This window comes from Salmo salar, chromosome 29 (genome assembly GCF_965601325.2).
Source record: "Salmo salar chromosome 29, fSalSal1, whole genome shotgun sequence".
Taxonomy (NCBI): Eukaryota; Metazoa; Chordata; class Actinopteri; order Salmoniformes; family Salmonidae; genus Salmo; species Salmo salar.
In genome coordinates this window covers 32,823,703-32,839,568 of record NC_138319.1, presented here as the reverse complement: position 1 = coordinate 32,839,568, position 15,866 = coordinate 32,823,703, and the positions used below count along the sequence as shown (strand labels likewise).

At 45.0% G+C, this 15,866-nt stretch overlaps 2 protein-coding genes across 3 annotated transcripts; one reads left to right on the top strand and one right to left on the bottom strand.

Annotated features, from left to right (window-relative positions):
• Positions 1-3,284: 3,284 nt before the first annotated feature.
• On the top strand, positions 3,285-5,077 carry ndufb4 (NADH:ubiquinone oxidoreductase subunit B4). 2 transcript variants are annotated; one of them, XR_001325073.3, is made up of 3 exons: positions 3,285-3,490; positions 3,817-4,143; positions 4,905-5,077. XR_001325073.3 is itself a non-coding variant. In NM_001141168.2 (3 exon segments), coding segments are annotated over 3 exon segments (384 nt in total). In that variant the 5' UTR covers positions 3,304-3,313; the 3' UTR covers positions 4,968-5,070.
• Positions 5,041-15,012, bottom strand: LOC106590602 (homogentisate 1,2-dioxygenase). The gene is made up of 14 exons (XM_014181723.3): positions 14,811-15,012; positions 12,486-12,557; positions 12,235-12,323; positions 11,974-12,079; positions 11,810-11,869; positions 11,597-11,688; positions 11,473-11,507; positions 11,306-11,385; positions 10,753-10,852; positions 10,539-10,663; positions 7,773-7,877; positions 7,564-7,690; positions 5,603-5,784; positions 5,041-5,516 (listed from the first exon to the last, which is right to left on the bottom strand). Exons 1-14 carry the CDS (start codon positions 14,823-14,825, stop codon positions 5,373-5,375), a joined length of 1,332 nt encoding a protein of 443 aa, XP_014037198.1. The 5' UTR covers positions 14,826-15,012; the 3' UTR covers positions 5,041-5,372.
• Positions 15,013-15,866: the final 854 nt, after the last annotated feature.

Sequence of the window (15,866 nt, the reverse complement as noted above, 5' to 3'; positions counted from 1 at the left end):
TGGCTCTCTGGGGTCAGCACACAACAGCCCTCAGAAAGGTCCCATATCTGGAACCTGGAGTCCCACCAGTGGCCCCTAGCTTAACCCCGTCAGGGTGGAAGTTAACCCCAGAGAGCCGTCGCTGTGCCCCTGGCCTGTAGAAATCAGCTCTCCTTCAGGAAGCCGCCAGAGCTGGTCGTCACCAGCTGAGGCAACCACTAGTTTGCTTGGGTGTAGAGCCAGGTAGCTGACAAGCAGGGTGTGGGCCTAGAGATGTTTTATTGTGAAAAAAGAACAGTAACTTTAACATACATTTAGTAGTTTGAGTTGCTATTAGGGAAATAAAATGCCTTGATACATAAAGGGTGAGCAGGGTATTCATCACATCTTACCTTGAGGGTGTTGGTGAGGCGGAATGTGGCTGCCTTGAAGGAGCCCTAACTAGACACAGACTTCCCTCTGTGGGCCAGCTGGGTGTCTGGTGGAAACTCTGTCTGGTGGTGTTGGGGTCTTTGGAAGGAGCGTAAACACTGACCCCATCCCACTTGGCTTGTTGTTACCACTGTCTTGTTTGGGGTGAGGTTTCGTTGTCTGGTCTTGGGCTACACTCGGAGGTGGGGTGGGGAGGTTGAGAAGGAAGGGTGTTGTCTAAAGTCACCTGCCTCTCCAAGCTGACCAGAATTTCTGCTTCAGACCTGCGTTGTATTTTTCGTTCATCTGTTTCAATGCTGGATCATAAGTGGGGGCACTGTGTGTCTTCAGCTTTCTAATATCTTCAATCAGTCTTTTCTTCTCCTGGCCCACTCGCTTGTACTGGAGACAGTGGAAATCTCTGGCTGTCCTGCTGCTAAGGCTGTTTGTCTGTATTCTCCCCTCTCCCTCTGTGTTTTTCATCTCGCTGCCAAGAAAATGGTTTTGAGTGTACACATCTGGAACTAGCCCCACATCCTCCGCGTTAAACAGACATTTGTGCGCCATCTCATTCCACTCCGTTTGAAAGCAGTTCATCGTTTTGGTCATGCCCATGCTGATAAGGAAGTTGGGTGGAAAGTCATTGACCACTTCGGGTATGCGAGAAACCGTCTTTGATTGGAGCTTCGCTGTATTGAAAGCCATAATCAGTGTGGGAATTGTAGCAGACTCGAGGTAAAATATATCGTACGCTGGTTGTTGTTTGGAAGCAGTGGCGACCCGTCATTCAGGTTTTGAGTCCCACATTTTTTGGGGTGGGGCTTACCTGTTTTGCATGTTATTTTGGCATTAATACATGTCACATATCAATTTGCAAGCAATGTAAAAAATATAATAGTCATTGAGTTAACAAAGCTTCATACAAACATGGTCTCTTTTTTGCTTTCTTGAGTAAGGCAGCTCCAAAATGCAGGTGTTTCAGCCTAGCTTAGTACTTTCTGTTGTGGCGGGGCAGCCAGTGGAAAATATGTAGTGTAAGTGCTGGTAATGTCCCCTATTTGCGCCATGATTGGCTCAGTATTCTGTTACTCATGGGGACAGTACGTCACCGCCAAGTCTAAGGGTAGAACTCAAATTCAAGCCCCTTGGGTGCTGCCATAGAGTTACATTAGAAGTGCCCATCCAAGAAGGCTCAAGGTCATTGGCCACTGATAAAATGACGTCAAATGATGTTATATCTACAGTAGCTTTGATTGGACTGATCATGTCAACATCATACTTTCAAAATCTTAGCTAGCAGCCATCACCATGAATCAAGTTGACAATCTACTGGCAAATCCTTTTTTAATCCTTGTCATATGAAGATAAATAATGAAGAGAAATCATAGATAAATGTATCAGTGCTCATCGCCCATTGGACATAAACATTACACAAGTTGCAAATTCAACAATGAGTGGTTTGGAAGGAATTAGTGACAGTGGCTAACTGCAAGCATTGCAAAGCAATCACTAGCCTGCTATTCAGTGGAATGGCTGTGTGGTCCAAAATCTGGGAATAAGTGTCTTTAACAAGTTTAAAATGATAAACAATCAACATTGGCCATGCTGTCAATGAAGCATGCTTTGTACCGCACTCAAAACAATTGCTAACTCATAACTGTGAAAACTTAACTTCAGTGAGTTCAAGACAACTGGGAATTACGGAAAAAATTTGCTCTGACTGGAAAATATGTTTTGAACGGTCATCCAACTTGGAATTGTAAGTCGGGTACTCGGGCCTCTTTATAGAGCTTCGGCCTGAAGATCAATGACGTCAATATGATTTGGCCTTGTTTTGTTTTTTCTCCAAGTTCACAGTTGTCTTGAAAGCACCATAAATCCAGAGAATGACAGACTTTGATGACAAAATTTGCCCACGAAGGACCGCCAAGCCACCTTCCTGTTCAAGTGAGCACAGCACAATAAGATGAGTCCAAAAATGACTTGTATGCTGCTGCATAAGTTATGTAATATGCCAGGGAGATATGTATACTGTAGCTAAGAAAGTAATACTAAGTGTATGTTGTGCAGTAAGCTGTTAATAGCCCATGTGCCTCACGCTAATAATTTGGTCTATTTACCCCTCTTCATTTTGCCTACTGTTCTGATTTGGTGGTGCACATGTGGCCTATGACCTGTTTTAGAGAAATGTAATCATCACATTTTGTAAGAGCTTTCATTGTCCACTTATATGCCTCCTTTATTTATCCTACAGTTCTGACTTGGTGTATTGAGAGAACACTAAGAACAGCACATGTTTGCTGTACATTTCAAAAGTGCTAAACAAATAGTTATACTGACTATGTCTGTCCTAGCTCGCTCATGAATGTCTTAATCGAAATTACGGATTATCTCATTCGCTTGTCATCCCTTTATGCCATAGTTTGTACATCTCAATTGTCAGTAGAAACCACATTTATTTAAGCAAGTCAGCCATATCAGCTATGTTTTTTAAAAAGGCATTAAATGAGGCTGAATGAACTGTTTCTCTGTCAGGAAAGGCTCTGCTGATAGACAGGTGTAGCAATGGTAAGATGTTGGGACTGCTGTTGGGATAGCTTTATTTATGTAGGCCCTAACAGGCACCTTTGTCACCGTTATAGTGCAATTAATGTATCGTTTAGTGTTGTGGCTTTGCTCGCATGCATCTCACTTTGTATTTTTTGCAATACAAAGATTTACATACTAAAATCGCCACTGTTTGGAAGTCTTTGTGGACATTTTTAGGCACTCAAAAGTTGACAGTCCCTGCCAAAAAATGGACAGGTTCGTGTGTAATGCTTCGTGTTGCCATGGAAACTAGCCTGCTGGAAGACAACGCGATACTTCGTGGTAATCTAATCACGTTGTCTGTCTCTACGGTCATTGGTCTCTACTCACAAACATGGCGGACTACCGCGAAGCGCCCTTGGCTACTCGGCCAAAAACGTTGGACCCTGCTGAATATTTCAACCTTTCGCTGGACCAGAGACGTGCCGAGGAGGAGAGGGCTGTCTTAAGGGCCCAGCTGAAGAGACAATATCAGATGCAGCTAAACAACCCGCACAGAAAAGAGCTTATTGTAAGTAGAGTGAGCTAACATGCTAACGCTAGCTAGCTAGCTTGCGAATGTCAGACTCACAGTTCACCCAGAGGTAATGCTATTGATGGGGTTTGCTAACTAACGTTACTTTTGTTGATATGACCTTGATATTACAATTTCGGAGTAAGTTTGCTATTTAAACTAATTTGTGATGCATTGTTGTATTCAGTTAAATTTATTCTGGGGGAACATGACTTTCTGAATTCAACCGTTTTTACCACGATAGTAGTTGACTGTAATAAGATTGGCACCCACTCTCAAAGAATGGCCGTCATTATTGACATGCTGTTTTTTTGTGTTTACAGGAAGACCCTGCCTTGACACGCTGGGTGTACGCACGCACCAACCCCTACAACCACTTCAGAGCCACCAAGAAGACGTCGCTGCTAGGTGGGCTCTTTGGAGTGGTTCCCCTCTTCGTCCTGTACTACGTACTGAAGACGGACAGGGTATGGATGAGATGACACCAACCCTTATCCTACTTGTTCCCTGACACTAGGGGTCTGTTCCAAATCCACCCTAGCCTCTATACCAGTGGTCAACAACCTTTTCTGAGTCAAGATCACATTGAGTCAAAATACAAACTGAGATCTACCACTCAGGTTTTTTATTTTTTTAAACATGACTTAAAGGTAAGCAACTCAATATTAGGAAAGTGTTCCAATCTATATTATGAAGGCAAATTTGTACAGGGTCACTAGACTGTGCCCACTAAGGTCATCCATTGAACAGACACATTTGCTGTCTAATACAGAAGTGATTGGAGTCTGAGCCCTCAGACAGAGCCAGTATTAAGTCACTCTCAGTAAATTCATTTTAGCTCATCGACATGGTGAAATATTAATTTTTGCATTATTGGAAGCAAATACACTTTGAAACTTTGTCTGACTCCATAATAGTTTAACGTTTTTTTTGTAAGAAACTGAAGTCAGAGAAGAACACGCGCTAGGCTAAGCTCACCTTCTACTCCGCCACCATTCTTTGTGACACAGTCTACATGGCACCTCCATTGTTATTAAGATCCTCTCTCTGAATCCGAGAGAGCTGTCACAGACCTGGGTACTGAGACTCACACAGTGCTGTAATTCCTCTGCTATTTCTCCACTGAGAGGAAGAAAAACAACCCTGTATTTATTCATGAGACATTAGTTCATATTATAAACACAACACCAAGAGGAGGTTGCTTAGAGCAGGGCTTCCCAAACTCAGTCTTTTTGGTTTTAGCTAAGCACTACACAGCTGAGTCAAATAACTCATTATCAAGCTTTGATTATTTGAAACAGCTGTGTAGTGTTAGGGCAAAAACGAGTTTGGGAAACCCTGGCTTAGGTGACGATGCTGTCTCTCTGTTGCCATCGTGACCTCATTAACCCCCCCCCCCCCCCCCCTGCAGGACAAGAAGGAGGAGCAGATCAAAGCTGGGACCTACGACCGCAAGTTCAAGCTTGCCTACTGAGTTTGCTCATCTCAGACTTCCATTGTAAAGTATTGTAGAGTTAATGTCAGCGTGTGTATTTATTATTGATAACTGAATAAAAAAACCTTTATTGTTGAAAAGCAAATAAAGTGTCTGCCTGTCATTACAAACATACATGGGCAGCAGAGTAGTGAAAACGTGCTATTAAGTCTTCCAGGGTATTTTTATTCATTCACTTTTGTCCAGTACCTTTATCTATCAATGAACTGGTCAGTCAAAAAAACAAGCATTACCCAAACACTCTATTAGGCTGTGAGTGACAGAATGAATTGAGCCACGGTATAGTGGTATGAAGCTAAATAGGTCCAGGATGTTGACTTTATTGGCCTTTGCGCCATGCCTTGAAAGTGATCTAGGGGAAGCAATGACTGTTCTGCTTCTACTCTACTGTTTGCTTGGTCTCCAGTTGGGGTCGAAGTGTTTGCGTAGCGGCTCCCAGCACTGGTAGTAGCTCTTGTCCAGCCTCTGACAAGTCTCCAGACCCCACTTAGTTACCGCCATGCTGAACGACGACTCAAACATGAAGGCCTGAGAGAGAGAGAGGGATGTTACTTGACGGATCACTGATATTTACAGTTTTATAATTTCATCACGTGTGTGCTCCCATATGTTACCATGGTCCCCTCGGCCACCCTCTCTGGTTTGAGGGGAGCGGTGCTGCTCTTCTCGAAGCAGTCTCTGTCAGGGCCATGAGGGGTCATCATGCTGTGGAGACTGCCCCCTCCTGGCTGGAAGCCCTCCTCCTTGGCCTCATAGTGGCCCTTGATCAGCCCCATGAACTCACTCATACAGTTCCCTGGAACACAGACACGGGGAGCTCTGACACAAACACACGCTACTACAAAATATACTGCTCAAAAAAATAAAGGGAACACTTAAACAACACAATGTAACTCCAAGTCAATCACACTTCTGTGAAATCAAACTGTCCACTTAGGAAGCAACACTGATTGACAATACATTTCACATGCTGTTGTGCAAATGGAATAGACAACAGGTGGAAATTATAGGCAATTAGCAAGACACCCCCAATAAAGGAGTGGTTCTGCAGGGGGTGACCACAGACCACTTCTCAGTTCCTATGCTTGCTGGCTGATGTTTTGGTCACTTTTGAATGCTGGCGGTGCTTTCACTCTAGTGGTAGCATGAGACGGTGTCTACAACCCACACAAGTGGCTCAGGTAGTGCAGCTCATCCAGCATGGCACATCAATGCGAGCTGTGGCAAGAAGGTTTGCTGTGTCTGTCAGCGTAGTGTCCAGAGCATGGAGGCGCTACCAGGAGACAGGCCAGTACATCAGGAGACGTGGAGGAGGCTGTAGGAGGGCAACAACCCAGCAGCAGGACCGCTACCTCCGCCTTTGTGCAAGGAGGAGCAGGAGGAGCACTGCCAGAGCCCTGCAAAATGACCTCCAGCAGGCCACAAATGTGCATGTGTCTGCTCAAACGGTCAGAAACAGACTCCACGAGGGTGGTATGAGGGTCCGACGTCCACAGGTGGGGGTTGTGCTTACAGCCCAACACCGTGCAGGATGTTTGGCATTTGCCAGAGAACACCAAGATTGGCAAATTCGCCACTGGCGCCCTGTGCTCTTCACAGATGAAAGCAGATTCACACTGAGCACGTGACAGACGTGACAGAGTCTGGAGACGCCGTGGAGAACGTTCTGCTGCCTGCAACATCCTCCAGCATGACCGGTTTGGCGGTGGGTCAGTCATGGTGTGGGGTGGCATTTCTTTCGGGGGCCGCACAGCCCTCCATGTGCTCACCAGCGGTAGCCTGACTGTCATTAGGTACCGAGATGAGATCCTCAGACCCCTTGTGAGACCATATGCTGGTGCGGTTGGCCCTGGGTTCCTCCTAATGCAAGACAAGGCTAGACCTCATGTGGCTGGAGTGTGTCAGCAGTTCCTGCAAGAGGAAGGCATTGATGCTATGGACTGGCCTGCCCGTTCTCCAGACCTGAATCCAATTGAGCACATCTGGGACATCATGTCTCGCTCCATCCACCAACGCCACGTTGCACCACAGACTGTCCAGGAGTTGGCGGAGGCTTTAGTCCAGGTCTGGGAGGAGATCCCTCTGGAGACCATCCGCCACCTCATCAGGAGCATGCCCAGGCGTTGTAGGGAGGTCATACAGGCACGTGGAGGCCACACACACTACTGAGCCTCATTTTGACTTGTTTTAAGGACATTACATCAAAGTTGGATCAGCCTGTAGTGTGGTTTTCCACTTTAATTTTGAGTGTGACTCCAAATCCAGACCTCCATGGGTTGATAAATTGGATTTCCATTGATTATTTTTGTGTGATTTTGTTGTCAGCACATTCAACTATGTAAAGAAAAAAGTATTTAATAAGATTATTTCTTTCATTCAGATCTAGGATGTGTTGTTTAAGTGTTCCCTTTATTTTTTTTGAGCAGTGTACATTACAGAGAGACCAGGGACAGGTTAGGGTAGTCACTAGATGGCTATGCTAGAAAGGACAAAGTTCTCGGTAACATCAGAACTGAAGACGAGCAAGTGCTTGAGTTATTTGTTCTTAGGGTTAGAATTGTGTGTTTTGTCGTACTGTGGTAGTACGGGGGTCTGAAGGTGTGGTCGGCCACTCCCCAGCGCGGGGGGAAGATGACAAAGTCAGCCATGGCGACTCCTGGACGGGTGGACTTGGCCGTCAACACTGTGAAGATGGAAGGATCCTGGTGCACAGATGGAAGAGAAGAAGGGTTAGGGGTGTGTGTGTGTGTGCGTGCTTTATGTGTGCGTGTGTGAGGTTCTCACCGCATGATCGAAGGCCACACAGTTGATGACCATGAAGTTCTCCAGGTTGTATTTGTAGGGTGTGTAGTTTCCATGCCACGCTACCACATTGAAGGGAGAGAAACTCTGCAATCACACACACAAGAAGAAATAGAATGTTAGAATGTATAGTAGGGGTGAGGCAGGCGTCAGCATCCCCTGGCCTACCACACCTTGGAACTTGAGATATAGCCGTACCTCAAGTCGGCTTGATATTCATAATTGAAAAACAGACGTAGACCAGCATGGGGAAAGAAATAATCTGAGGATAAGGGCTGATTTTGAACGGTGTGCCTCCTCTCGTTCTCTACTATTCTTTTCATTCACCCCATTCGTTGTGATCTTCAGCTCCAGGTATTTATGCAGTAATTGGTTTCACAATCAAACTTTCTCAAACTTTCACGGCGCTCGGCGAGAGATGGGGAGAGAGACACGAAGGCGGTGTAGTGATATTTCTTCATCTTGATTGTTAAAACCACAGCAATTTTATATAGCAGTTCTGATAATGTCACTGTGAAAGAGACATTCAATGGTAGTTCTAAAATCAATATTATTCATTACAGCTCAAGCTGTCTTCAGGACTGACCCATGTACCCTCTCAAACGTGCGCAAGCACACATACATTCTCCCACACACGCATTCTCCCACAGACATACACCATAAATGACATACTAACACACTCGCATGCAATACAAGCGCACACACAAACACACCATGCACCCAGGGGGTCGGAGTACCCCAAGGCAGGTAATCTCTTGGGCATTACAGTTCCTGTGATAACTCTGCCAGATTCGATTAAAAACGGAGTGCAAGAAAAAAGAAAAAACATATTGGCCCAGTCAAGCAAATAATAAGTTAATTTGAGCAATTTCATCTCTCTGCAGGGGGACCAAACAGAGACGGAACCTGGCCCCCCACAATTCCAATATGTGTGACACACACACACACACGTTTCAGGTTAGGTGGGGGGAAAAAGTGCAAGCCCCATCACACGGTATCGAAACCAGATGACTAAGAGAAAGAGAGGGGTGGATGGAGAGAGGTAGAGAGAAGTTAACAAAAGAAAGAGGGGACCGGTGTATATCCCATGCATACACAGGGCATTCGGAAAGTATTCAGATCTCTTCACTTTTTGTTACGTTACAGCCTTTTTCTAAAATTGATAAAATACATGTTTTTCCTCATCAATCTACACAAAATACCCCATAATGACAAAGCAAAAACTGTTTTTTAGAAATGTTTGCAAATGTATTAAAAATAAAAAACACCTTATTTCAATAAATATTCAGACCCTTTGCTATGAGACTCAAAATTGAGTTCAGGTGCATCCTGTTTCCATTGATCATTTTTTAGATGTTTCTACAACTTGACTGGAGTCAACCTGTGGAACAGCCCGCTTGGAGTTTGCCAAAAGGCACTTAAAGGACTCTCAGACCATGAGAAGCAATATTCTCTGGTTTGATGAAACCAAGATTGAACTCTTTGGCCTGAATACCTAGCGTCACGTCTGCAGGAACCTGGCACCATCCCTACGGTGAAGCATGGCGATGGCAGCATCATGCAGTGGGGATGTTTTTCAGCGGCAGGGACTGGGAGACTAGTCAGGATCGAGGGAAATATCAACGGAGCAAAATGCAGAGAGATCCTTGATGAAAACCTGCTCCAGAGCACTCAGGACCTCAGATTGGGGTGAAGGTTCAGCTTCCAACAGAACAACGACCTTAAGCACACAGCCAAGACAACGTAGGAGTGGCTTCGGGACAAGTCTCTGAATGTCCTTGAGTGGCCCAGCCAGAGCCCAGACTGAAAATTGCTGTGCAGCGATGTGCCCCATCCAACCTGACAGACCTTGAGAGCATCTGCAGAGAAGAATGGGAGAACATACCCAAATAGAGGTGTGCCACGTTTGTAGCGTCATACCCAAGAAGACTTAAGGCTGTAATCACTGCCAAAGGTGCTTCAACAAAGTGCTGAATAAAGGGTCTGAATACTTATGTAAATGAGATTTCAGTTTTTTATTTGTAATACATTTGCAAAAATGTCTAAAAACCTGTTTTTGCTTTGTCATTATGGGGTATTGTGTGTAGATTGATAAAAATCTTTTTTTTAAATCCTTTTTAGAATAAGGCTGTAAACAAATTAACAAAATGTGGAAAAAGTGAAAGGGTCTGAATACTTCCTGAATACACTGTATCCCCTCTAACACAGGTGTTTCCACGGTTACCTCCCTCCCTAACACACACACACACACACCCTCCATCCTCCCTTTCCCTGTCTCTTTAAAATCCCCTCCTGTCAGACAAAATGAGTCGATCCAATTACCTGCTCGACAGGAAGCTTTCAGAGCGGGGTGGGAAATCATTCCCCGGTAAAATATGCTGAAATTAATGCTTAACTCGAGCAAGGTTTTCTCCCCTTCTGAAAAGACAGGTAAGTATCTGGTGGGAACTCCAGGACGCGTTAACTAATTATGATTAAGGCTGGTAAGCGAGCCGAGACGGGAGCCTGCTGATCAGAACTGTCAGGCATTTTACATTAAATAATCGGGGAGGGCAGTTCAATGTTAACGTGCAGCTATTCTCGGAGTTGGGACGTCTAGATAGCTAATCGCTAACATTAGTGGTGTCCCATGTATATATTACAAGCTACTATCATGAATTATAATGCTGTGTATTGTAATGTCTGTGACAGAACATGTACATATGAACTAAAGACACACGTGTACTCACGTCACGCACACGTACACACCTGTTGGCTGGAGAACAGTTTGCCCTGATACTTGTTGATGACGGTGTAGCCTGTGGCCACCTCACGGTCCTCATACCACGCTACCGGAGTCAGGAAGTCCCTGGGATTGGCCAGTCCGTTGGCCCCTAGGAAGATGATAGGTTCACAAATGTTATAGCGTTGAAAGGTGGGAGGGTCAAGGTGTCACGTTGAGGAGGAATGGTGTCACACGCACCTATGGGTCCCAGGTCGGGAAGCTCAAAGTGGGCTCCGTACACCTCCAACACGTAGCCTCTGGTCTCCCCGAACACATCCACACTGAAACGCATACCTTGCTGCAACACACAAGGGACATACAGATATAGGCGAGGGGACAGGTGAAGGTTGACAGTTACAGGTGATGGTTGACAGTTACAGGTGAAGGTTGAAAGTTACAGGTGAAGGTTGACAGTTACAGGTGAAGGTTGACAGTTACAGGTGAAGGTTGACAGTTACAGGTTGACAGTTGCAGGTTGACAGTTACAGGTGAAGGTTGAAAGTTGCAGGTTGACAGTTGCAGGTGAAGGTTGACAGTTGCAGGTTGACAGTTACAGGTGAAGGTTGACAGTTACAGGTTGACAGTTGCAGGTTGACAGTTGCAGGTTGACAGTTGCAGGTTGACAGTTGCAGGTGAAGGTTGACAGTTGCAGGTGAAGGTCGACAATGAGAGGGATTCATGTGAAGCATGGTTTTGTCATTGAGAACTGTCAAGATTGACAGACGTAAGTTCTCTGGTGCTGCCGTCTCACCTGGATGACACAGATCTCGTTGGGTTCCACCATCATCTTCCCAAACTCTGTAGTGATCAGAACCTCCCCCTGCTGGGGTACTGAGAGAGAGAACAGGTGGGTACTTACTTACTACTTATCAACTTAATATGTGTACCTTTACTAAAAAAACTGCATATTTGACTGACCAATGAGGAAATCTCCATCTGAATTGTTGAAACACCTGAAAAGCAGAGACCACATAAAATTGTTGACATGGGGCTCAGAGTTTTAAAGCTCAATTATGGGAGAGATGATGTCACACACACACACCTGTCACCCATGGAGGTGTTGCAGGTGAACATGTGGATGCCGATCCCATTGCGGGACTTGGTGTCTCCTGCTCCACATAGGGTGTGCAGACCCTATGGTTGACAGATGGGAGAACCAATCAGACCCAGGACAGGTGACAGGCTATGCAGCAGAAACAGCTATTTTCTACCAAGTAAAACCAGAGGACTGAGTGAACGAGGGATTATGTTTTACCGTCACAAAGTCTACTTTCTTCTCTGAGGATTTGGGGATGGTAAACGGCATCCATCGGAGCTACGAAAAGGAAACCATTTTTAAATGTTGAGACTTAATTTCCCTGTTTATCTTCTCTCTCTCTCTCTCCCTCCCTCTCTTCCTCTCTCCATTTCTCTCTGTACCTGGTTAGGGTCAGGTTCCACTTCGTCCCATTTCTCTGTTAGGTTTCCACAGTGCATTGCGGTGTAGGGCTTGTGGCGGACGGACGGCAGGATACGGTATAACCAGCTGTAAAATCGAGGAAAGAAACTTAGCAAAGATAGTGTGTTCCTCTGTGTGCATGTCTATGAATAAGTGTATAAAATTGCTTTGCTGTACACATAATCTGAGGACCATTGAAAAGAGGATACATTCCTGTCAATCACTATTAAATGACTGGATACCTCCTCTTATTGGTTGGCCGTGGGCAGGTGAAGGCGGAGCCAGAGAGTTGTTCAGCATAGAGGCCATAGGGACACACCTGAGGGTTGTTCTGGAGAGACACATCAGAGCTGGGTTCAACATCCCAGAGAGGGTAATGGAGGTGTGAGGGGTGTTGCAGGGCCTACAGAACCTACAATGTAGGCTATACAGGTGTGGTTTGAGGGGTGCAGTTGGATAACAGGTGAGGTGTTGGTCTAGTGTGGAATGTTACCTGCCCTTCAGGTAAGGACCCTGGGCAACGAGGGTCTTCAGAGGAGAACTCATTCCCAAACCCACTCAGGTACTGGAGGAGATTGAGAGAGAGGCACTACAGTTGACAGTGATACTTTACATCTGGCTTCAGTATTGCATTATATTATGACATCATCATGTCTATGTTGTTTAGTCCTTATACACTGTACAAAAATATAAATGCAACAATTTCAAAGATTTTACTGAGTTACAGTTCATAAAAGGAAATCAGTCAATTGAAATAAAATCATTATGCCCCTAATCTATGGATCGCACATCTGGGAATACAGATATGCATCTGTTGTTCACACATACCGTTAAAAAAAAAAGTAGGGGTGTGGATCAGAAAACCAGTCAGTATCTGGTGTGACCACCATTTGCCTCACGCAGCATGACACATCTCCTTCGCATTGAGTTGATCAGGCTGTTGATTGTGGCCTGTTGAATGTTGTCCCACTCCTCTTCAATGGCTGTGTGAAGTTGCTGGATATTGGCGGGAACTGGAGTACGCTGTCATACCTGTCTATCCAGAGCATCCCAAACATGCTCAATGGGTGACATGTCTGGTGAGTATGCAGGGCATGGAAGAACTGGGACATTTTCAGCTTCCAGGAATTGTGTACAGATCCGGTGAATTAATGGCACGACAATGGGCCTCGTCACGGTATTTCGTCACGCTACCTCTGTGCATTCAAATTGATCAAATGCAATTGTGTTTGTTTTCCGTAGCTAATGCCTGCCCATATCATAACCACACCGCCATCATGAGGCAATTTGTTCACAAAATTGACATAAGCAAACCGCTCGCCCACACGAAGCCATACACGCCGTCTACCATCTGCCCGGTACATTTGAAACCGGGATTCATCCGTGAAGAGCACACTTCTCCAGCGTGCCAGTGGCCATCGAAGTTGAACATTTGCCCACTGAAGTTGATTACAACGCTGAACTGCAGTCAGGTCAAGACCCTGGTGAGGACGACGAGCATGCAGATGAGCTTCCCTGAGACGGTTTCTGACAGTTTGGGCAGAAATTCTTCGGTTGTGCAAACCCACAGTTTCATCAGCTGTCTGGTCTCAGATGATCCCTCAGGTGAAGAAGCCGGATGTGGAGGTCCTGGGCTGGCGAGGTTACATGTGGTCTGCGGATGTGAGGCCGGTTGGACATCCTGACAAATTCTCTAAAACGATGTTGGAGGTGGCTTATGGTAGAGAAATGAACATTACATTCTCTGGCAACTGCTCTGGGGGACATTCCTGCAGTCAGCATGACAATTGCACGCTCTCTCAACTTGAGACATCTGTGGCATTGTGTTGTGTGACAAAACTGCACGTTATAAAGTGGCCTTTTATTGTGCCCAGCGGTGAATGGATTATCTTGTTAAATGAGAAATGCTCACTAACAGATGTAAATACATTTGTGCAAAATAAATTGAGAGAAATAAGCTTTTTGTACTTATGGAAATTGTATGAGATCTTCTATTTCAGCTCATGAAACATGGGACCAACATTTTACATAACTTTTAGACTTTATGCTCAGAGTACTTGTGTCATCTGTTTGCATACTTGGCACACAATGCAAACCTACGTGACTTTTCTGATGTAGCCATGCAACGCCACAGCAGTACGACCCCCAGTTCTCTCTTTCTCCTCTCACAGTAGCCTACGCTTGGAACTTGGCGCACGCACAAACCAAATAAATTGTGCTGAGTCATCGCGGGTCTGCAAAAGCGCACGCGTCTTTTTTCCAGTAATGCGCGCGCTCGCGTGATTACATTCCTTGCAGTGTAGTTTACTTGGTGTGGAAGAATGATGCCCAAATTCTCAATAAATTACAGTGGCTGAATGAAACATGAGTGGCACAATGGCCGTCAACTGATTACAGTGTTAACCGTGTTAACTGCGCTCAGAGCTCTGCGTTCCACAAGCGGCTCGGACGCATCTGGGCAGCTGCTAAACCCAGCGCGCTGATTGGACATACGGGAACGCCTCTTCAGCGCACCGCTGGACCGCGGCAGTAGGCTCCACATTTATAAAACACAGTTTAGTTTAGCGAAACACAGTTTAGGCTTGCATTGCATATCATAAGATTTCGGACATTTGTTGATGCGATTGATAGCTAATGTATAACATTCAAATGTAAAAAAAAAAGTTATATATGCTTATCGTTCCCATATGTCAGCATCTTATTTTAAATGAAGAACAATTTATGAGAAATAACAGCCCTCTGTAAAAATATAACCTGAACTTAGATTCATCATAAATGGAGGTAATATTTACGGAAGTTGTTCCTCCTTAGTCATTACCTTAAGCCCGGCCATTGTCCTTCCTTATGAAACTGTCCAACTGAAGAAAATACGTGTTTAAAGTCCAACACGCTGGTTAAAACGTAACTATTTCTCTCCAGTGCCTCAGTCTGCTCTACCTACCTAACCAATACGCCACACAACCCCCACGTCCCGAGATGGAGAGAGTGGAAAAAAAGAGGAGAGGAGGGCTGGATTTATGCTCTTTCTCAATATGGCTTTAATTAAGACCAGACCCGTCCGTGACGTATGGGGGGTTCTCTCTGGGAGAAAGGGGTGGAGAGGCTGTTTGCTCAAAAGTGAGCAAACAAGGACCAAAGTCATGGCGAAAGCAAATACAACCCCAAGCCACCTTTTAAATACAACATGGGTCCAATGTGTAGTTTTACGTTCCATCCACATCGGGGCTACGGATGCACTGATGCACGTAGAAATATAATGAATATTATTAATGATATGGTGATGCACAACAGTGTACTGACATTATAGAGATCCTATTCAATTACCATTCTACTTCCTAATTCTATGACTAAAACCAACGAGATGATGACTCCATTACTTAGCTGGCCATGTTGGAAAGGATAACAGTGGCAATATAATCAGGCCTGCTAAGTGGCATGTTTAAGCAATACGGTCCAAGCGGGTGTGGTATATGGCCAATATACCATGGCTAAGGGCAGTTAGTAATCATGATGCAATGCAGAGTGCCTGGATACAGCCCTTAGGTCATGGTATATTGGCCATATACCACACACCCTTGTGCCTTATTGCTAATTATAAACTAGTTACCAATGTAAATAGAGCAGTAAAAATAAATATTGTCATAGCCGTGGTATACATTCTGATATACCACGGCTGTCAGGCTGTCAGCCAATCAACATTCAGTGCTGAACAATCCAGTTTATAAAGGCCTTTGAATGATTGCGTTTAGCATAGGACCTAATCGAAGAATCAGAGGTGTAGGCCTTTATCATTGTGGACAGAATCAAAAGGGACAACCAATCTGTGGGATAGAGAATAAGAAATGACTGATTATTTTTTATCTGCTTTTAACCA